Consider the following 7,573-nt stretch of genomic DNA (forward strand, 5'->3'; position numbering starts at 1 on the left):
CAGCGTGGTGTCGGCAGCCGAACCGGAGCCCCCTGTCCCCTGGCAGAGCGGGCCATGTCAGTCTTCCTGGTGACAGACAGGCTAGGGGCTGTGCTGGATCCGATATCTGCCGTGGGGTCCCCCGAGAGGCTGGGCAGGAAAGGCAAGGCAGAGGGATGGAGTAAGACCGGGGAAAGGTGAGGCGTGGGTGGTTCGCAGCAGTTGGGGGTTGACAGGAGTAATATCAACATTCACCATGAGATATATGAATATTAATAGAATCGTCATTATGTGAATAATTAATGTGATGACAGTAAGAACTGTAATTTAGTGAGCGGCTACTGAGGTCCAGGCTTTCCTACGCTGTCCCAGATAAGCACACTGATAACCCGTGATGGACGACGAAGGAACTGGGTTTAAATATTGAGTCAGGCAGGAGGGCTTCCTGGAGGAGGTGCATGGGGGTAGGGCTCTGCAAACCCAGAGGAGCTCAGAGGCGAGAGGGGACGAGGCAGCCAGGGAACAGGCGCAGCCTTTGGGTCTGGATTGATGGAGTCACCCAGGTGTGTCGGGAAGCTTGACGTCCCCTGGGGCCAGCGTGTGCTAGAGACCAGGTCTGGGGAGAGAGAGCCCCAGAGAGGCTCTAGGGAAATCGTAAAAAAAAACTCACAATTCAGTCCTGCCGCCTCTGAACCGATCCTCCGACCTTGACCTTCCCTTTGCCCCCAGCTCTGGGATGAGCAAGGGCCTGGGTGGCGTAACCAACAGAAACGTGCTTGTTCGTGCCTCTGGAGGCTGGAAGTCTAAGGTCAAAGTTTAAGAACCTCTNGGTGGGGGTGGGGATGCCCTCCTGGGGGTGACCTGTGTTCTCTCGCTCCCCGGTGTCCACACGTGAGCTCTGGGGCGTCTCCATCCCAAATGGCGTGACCAGAGCCAATTCCGCCTCTGGATTCAGGGTGTCCTTCCCTGCGGGGGGCTGGCAGAGGGCCGGGGGCAGGGGCTGCCCCTCCCCGCCCCCCAGGCGGGGTTTTGCTTCTAGCCCTCGCTGCCTGCTGCCTGCCCGTCACCAGGCCTGGCCTCCGCAGGCCACGGAGCCCTCCCCCGGGAGCCTCCCAGGGCACCGGCACAAGGTCACTCAGCTGGAGCTCCAGGGGGCTGGGACCCCCACGAGCCGAGCCAGATGCCTGTCCCTGCCGCGTTGCCTGTGAGGTCACTGGTGTTCAGGACCCCCTGAGGTCGCCGAGGACAGGAGCGGGTTCATCCTCAGACACGACCCCCGGTCAAGGGCACCTGGGCCGGTTCCTCCCCATCCTGGGCCTTCAGTGCTTTACCCCTTCCCTCCTGAGGTTTGTGGGTCCTGAGACTCGGCAGGCCCGGGCCGGGTGGGACGGACGGCGGCCGCACCCCAGGGGCCCAAGGACAGAGCTGTCTTGGTCAAGGCTTTGCCTCAGGGCCGGCCTGATCTCCGGGGCCAGCCTGCCCGCCGAGGACCCCGGGGCGGCCTGGGAACTCATCCTCCGCTAAAAAGCCTCAGCGGTGACGGTGGCGACCGGAGGCCACCACGGCGATGCTGGAGGCACCAGCTCAGCCTCTCGGGAGGCAGCGCGCCCGCTCCCCCGTGGGAGCCGAGTGGCTCGTTCTGGAGTGAGAGACTTTAACTCAGATCCAAGCTGTTTTGTCTCTGAACAAATATTCCTCAAACAGGGCTGTGAGTGGCCTGGGCACTGTGGTTTTCCGTGATAGCATTTTTTTTTTTTAATTACTAGACTACGTTTTAGAACAGTTTTAGGCCGACAGAAAGTTGAGCCAACAGGGGAGAGAGTTTGCAGCACCCTCTGTCCCCCCAGGAGCAGCTTTCCCTACTGTTAACGTGTGCACTGGCCTGGGGCGTTTGTTACAGCGGGTGGGCCACATCCATAGTGATTCCTTTTTTAAAAAAAAATTTTAATGTTTATTTATTTTTGAGAGAGACAGAGAGCAGGAGAGGGGCAGTGGGGGAAGAGGATCCAAAGCAGGCTCTGTGCTGACAGCAGAGAACCCGACGCGGGGCTTGAACCCATGAACCATGAGATCATGACCTGAGCCAAAGTCGGACGCTTCACCAACTGAGCCACCCAGGCGCCCCGTGATTCTTACCCCAAGTCCATGGTTTACACAAGGGATCGTTCTTGGGGTTATTGGCTCTGTGGGTTTAGACAAGTGCACGGCGTTACATAATCCACCATGACAGTGTCACACAGAGTCGCTTCGCTGCCCTAAAACTCCCCGGTGCTCCCCTGTTCATCCCTCCAACCCCAGGCATCCGCCCCTTTAGTGATATTTTCAGGCCTCCGGGTGGCTCCTGGCGCTTCTCCAGCCCAGGCTCCTTCATCCGGAGCATGGAGCTAATACCTCTACTCTGTGTCCAGAGGTGAGACACAAAATAAGAGAGAAAGAAGATCATGAGGTCTGTGTCACTGAGACCACATGCCTGGCACTGGGTGCCGGCTCAACAAGTATTTGCCGTGGCTTTGACTTTCTCTACCGCAGCCGCTCGCGCTGCTGCTAACCGTGTCCTTCAAAGGGTCAGGAGGGCGCCTTGGTGTAGGCGATGTTTAAAGGGTTACGAATGCGAGTAGGAACTTTCCCGGCCGACAGAGGGTGGAAGGGCACGTCAAGGAGAGGGAACACCATCTGCACAGGCTCCGAGGCTCAGACAGCCCGGGAGTGGAGGACGGGAGTGCTGAGGCTGAGGCGGGCTGGGCCCCAGGAGGGGGAGTCTGGGCTCCAGGTATGTGGTGGAAGGAGAGTGCTGGGGAGTTGTGGTAAAGACTGGATCCCGCAGGCCGCGAGGAGCCCCGGGGACCTTGGGAGCAGGCCACGAACACTCTCGCTTCTCCAGGGGCTGTGTTTGGAGGTGCAAGGGTGTGGAGGCTCGCACGCCGGATTCATGTGCCGCGGGGAAACGAGTACGGATCACCAGCCCAGGAGAGGTTCCCAGTGCCTGGACGCCGGAGCCCGGGCTCCCTGGCCTCCCGGCCAACACCTGGGCACGCAGTGGGGGCCAGGCCTGGACGCGGCCCCCCAGTCCCTCTGAGCGGGCGGCGCCCACCCCTCCCGTCTCCTCCCCTACAGGAGAACCCCTACCTGTGCAGCAACGAGTGTGACGCGTCCAACCCGGACCTGGCCCACCCGCCGCGGCTCATGTTCGATGAGGAGGATGAGGGCCTGGCCACGTACTGGCAGAGCGTCACGTGGAGCCGCTACCCCAGCCCCCTGGAAGCCAACATCACCCTCTCGTGGAACAAGAGCGTGGAGCTGACGGACGACGTGGTGGTGACCTTCGAGTATGGCCGGCCCACGGTCATGGTCCTCGAGAAGTCCCTGGACAACGGGCGCACGTGGCAGCCCTACCAGTTCTACGCAGAGGACTGCATGGAGGCCTTCGGCATGACCGCCCGCCGGGCCCGCGACCTGCCCGCCTCGGGCGCCCACCGCGTGCTGTGCACCGAGGAGTACTCGCGCTGGGCGGGCTCCAAGAAGGAGAAGCACGTGCGCTTCGAGGTGCGGGACCGCCTGGCCATCTTCGCCGGCCCCGACATGCGCAACATGGGCAACCTCTACACGCGCCTGGAGAGCGCCAAGGGCCTCAAGGACTTCTTCACTGTCACGGACCTGCGCATGCGGCTGCTGCGCCCGGCGCTGGGGGGCACCTACGTGCAGCGGGAGAACCTCTACAAGTACTTCTATGCCATCTCCAACATCGAGGTCATTGGCAGGTAAGCCTGCGAGGGTGGGAGGGGGGCGCTGGGATGGCCAGCTGGGTCCCGGGATGCGAGCTAGCGCTCAGGACGGTACCTGGGTCCCGGGATATTGTTACCTGATATTTCATCAAAGAGGCTGCTTCTGGTGGCCAGGGCTGCACAGACCAGGCATCTGGGTTTTTCCACGAAGGGAGGTGAATGGTGGATGATAAACACCCCCCGTAGAGAGCTGGAAGGTCTGGAGGAGACCAGGGGAGCCAGGCAGTGTGGGCAGGGCTTGGGTGAAAGCCAAGCGCTCAGGAAGTGCTCTGTTGTCGTCCAGCAACTCAGTGAATCGGTGTTTGTGGGGGGGGGGTCCCCCAAGACCACCCTCAGGCTCAGCGATTTGCTAGAAGGACTCACAGAACCTAGCTTTGCAAGTTGCGCTCGCAATTATGGTTTATCACACTGATAAGAGATTAAGATCAGCAACAGGAGAAGGTGCCTGGGCCCCGAGGACACCAGCGCGAGCTTCCCGTCTCCCGGTGTGGTCCTGCAGACAGCCCTCAATCCCCGCAGCCATGATGTGTGATGACCTGTGGAGCATTGGCACCCAGGGAAGCTTGCCCAAGCCTTGGCATCCGGGGTTAATGTTGGCAATGGATCACGTAGGCGTGGCCCACTGCCTGTGTGTTTGGCTTTGGTCTCCAGTCCCTTGACCCAGAGCCCCCTGCGATAAATCACATCATCACCATCCAGATCTGACCTGTCCCGAAGCCCAGGGACACAAAGACACTTTACCAGGGAAGACATTCCAAGGGCTCAGAGACTGTCTCCCAGAACCCAGTCAGGAGCCAGACTTTTCTTCGGGATATTNTCTGCCATAAATCACATCATCACCATCCAGATCTGACCTGTCCCGAAGCCCCAGGGACACAAAGACACTTTACCAGGGAAGACATTCCAAGGGCTCAGAGACTGTCTCCCAGAACCCAGTCAGGAGCCAGACTTTTCTTCGGGATATTTCGGGATATGGACAACCCACACCTGCCAAGCGAATCCTTTACTCGGAGCTTTGGAGCAGAATATGTTTTGAGGCCACTTTGGGGCGGAGGCAAAAGACCATCATAGATAAAAACCGCCATTCGTCCCCAGGAAAGATGGCAGATGATTACAGGTCTCTCTGCTTGTCCAGGTCATTTGTTCGCTCAGCAGACAATGTGCTGGTCTGAGGGCCAAACGCTCTGTCCCTGAGTCAGCTGTGTCCCTGAGTCAGTCAGGAGAGAGGCTCGGGGAAGCCTCAGCCCTGCAGCAGGAGGGGTCAATCACAGGGGACAGAAGCATGTGTCACTCTCCAACTGTGACTCCTGGCCCGGCGGCATCAGCATCACTTAGAAGCTTGCTAGGAATGCAAATGCTGGGGCCCCACACCAGACAGACTGCATCGGAAGCTCCAGGGGCGGGGCCAGCGATCTGTTCTGGCACAAGCCCGTCCGGGGATTCTGGTGTGTGCTCAGGTCTGAGAATCACTGGTGTGATGGTTGGGAGTATGGCTCTGACGCCGGGCAGCCTGGTAGGATTGCCGGTGCTGCTGTCCACTGGCCATGAGACTCTGCACAAGGGCCTCTCTGTGCCCCAGTTTCCCCATCTGTAGAATGGGGATGATAACAATCACGCCCCTCTCACTGGATGGTGATGATAGACCGTTAAATGGACCAAGGTGGGACGTGACCAGGAATTGGGAACGCGGGTTAGACCATGTGGGGCCAACATACACTGGGAGCATCTTTCCACAGCAGGCTCCAACGACCGCCCAAGTCCAGGGTTACTGGTAAGAGGAAAAAGCAATTTGTTGCGTGGTGTGTCTGGTATAAGCCCATTTTTATAGAATGTATAATACACCTGCATGCAGAAGTTCTATATCTGGGGTATAGACGTTGGACAGAAGTCTGTCTCGGGCCAGAAAGAGCATCATGGGTACAGGGCAGAGGCTGGAAGCTTTGTGTGCTGACAGGTGATCACTGTGGTCCTGCCTACGGAGTGGGGTTGTCCAGGGAGGCGCGGGGCTTTGGCTTTCAGCTTGTGTTTGCATTTTATCTTACTCGGCACATGCGTGTGTGTTCCCGGTGGGCCAAGACAAATGCAAGCAGTTGTTTAGATGGTTCAGGTTCAAGGCCGGCAGGTGCGCATGCAGGGGCCTGTGGTTCTGACACCTGTGATTTCTAACTCTCCCCCACATGGGGCAGGTTCTGTTAAATCAGGAATGTTCTCGAAGCCACCTGATGTAGGGCCACCATGGTGGAAGCTGGGGATCTAGGACCGAACTTTCTGATCCGTGTCCAGGATTGGGGCCTCTGGGGACCTCTGGCTGCCCTGGGGATGCAGTGGTCGGCATAAGACCCCACCCCTCCACCCCGCAGTCCCAGCAGCGTCCTGGTGGGTCCACACCTTCTGGGGGATGCGGCCGCTTTTCTGACTGACCTCGGCTGCTGCAGGGGACCCTCATCTTCAGGGCTCGGGTCAGTGGCCCTCCTTACACCTCACAGGGCCAGATGGGCTGGGTTCCAGCTCCGCCCCCCAACGCCCCTCTCTGGGCCTCAGTTTCCCACCTGCAGCATGAGGACTGGGGTGCCTGGAGACCTGCTCGGCAGCTCCCGGCGCCCCTTGGCACCCAGCCTCTGCGGGCGGTGGGGATCAGGCGTAGTGGTGGCAAAAGTATGGCCATCAATTCACAGATAAAGTAAGTAATCTTCAGGCGGCTGTTTGGCAGGAAAGCGGCAGCTTGGCTTATCGATTAGTTAGGTCTGGGTGGGTGGTTCGCAAAGGGCTGCGACTTCCTCTGCTCTTCCTTTTTGAATTCCGGGTGTGAAACCCCAGCAGGGCCAGGGAGCCAGAGAGGCCCAGGGAGACAAGACGGAGCCGCCCAGGCGATGCCCTTGATGTTCCAGAGTGGACACCTGGGGACTGCCTGAGCCCTCTTGGGTTCGGGGATCTCACACTGAACCTGTTCTGGGATTCCCTTCGAGTTTCATGGCCCAGAGTGCCTCCCCTGCAGCCTCTGTCGACGGTAGCGGATATTTATCAAGCGTTTGCTGCAGTCTCATTGATGGAGTCTCACTGGGCACGGAGCTAAGGCTTCATGTGGATTTTCTTGTTTAATTAATAGTCATCTGATTCCCCAAAGGTTATCGAATCCCTAAGATCCCACAAGCCAAGAATAGGGCATTGAGCAAGCTGGACCTGATCTCCACCTCGTAGAGGTTTCCCTACAGAGACAGTGCTCTCCTCTACTTCAAGTTTTCAGATGAGGAGACTGAGGTCAGGGAATAGAAGGAGATCGCACAGGTAAACTAAACACCAGACACCCAAGATCCAATGCAAGCATGTCCAAGCTCAAGTTCATCTCTATATAGGGCCATCTCACTGGCCCCTCTCCCAAATCCAGGGGTCTCTGGTACACCCTGCTACTGTTGTCAGCTATTCCCACCTTCAAGGGGGACCTAGAGTGGGGGTTTGGGGGAGCACAGAGACACCTGGCTGCTGGGGAGGGGGCTGCACCCCCACCCAAAATGGGCTCCAGCACCTTGAAGCTCCTGCCCCCACTGGCCTTGCCTCCCTGCAGGCCCTGCCAAAACAGGGGTCTGGGATAGAGAGAAGCCAGGGCAGGCAGGGGGGATCTGCTTCCTTATTTACTCATGTTCCTGGAAGACAGGGAGGGGGAAGGAACTATTTTCTCCTTCCACAGTTGGGGAAACACAGGTGTGGGGCAGGGGAGCAGCTGGCTCTAACGGTGCAGCAAATCTGGGGCAACTTCTGGATTTGAGAAGAAATGTGATCATCCTTTTACTGTCCTTGGAGCAGAAAGAGAGCCC

At 58.6% G+C, this 7,573-nt stretch overlaps 1 protein-coding gene across 1 annotated transcript in view; it reads left to right on the forward strand.

Moving 5' to 3' along the window:
• NTNG2 (netrin G2) overlaps positions 1 to 7,573 on the forward strand; it is a 65,133-nt gene that overhangs the window by 22,095 nt on the left and 35,465 nt on the right. The window contains exon 3 of the mRNA XM_077768475.1: positions 3,094 to 3,737. Within this exon, the coding sequence (XP_077624601.1) occupies positions 3,094 to 3,737 (644 nt within the window). The remainder of the gene's footprint in view (positions 1 to 3,093; positions 3,738 to 7,573) is intronic.

The sequence above is a fragment of the Crocuta crocuta genome, unplaced genomic scaffold (genome assembly GCF_008692635.1).
Source record: "Crocuta crocuta isolate KB4526 unplaced genomic scaffold, BGI_CrCroc_1.0 scaffold35, whole genome shotgun sequence".
Lineage (NCBI taxonomy): Eukaryota > Metazoa > Chordata > Mammalia > Carnivora > Hyaenidae > Crocuta > Crocuta crocuta.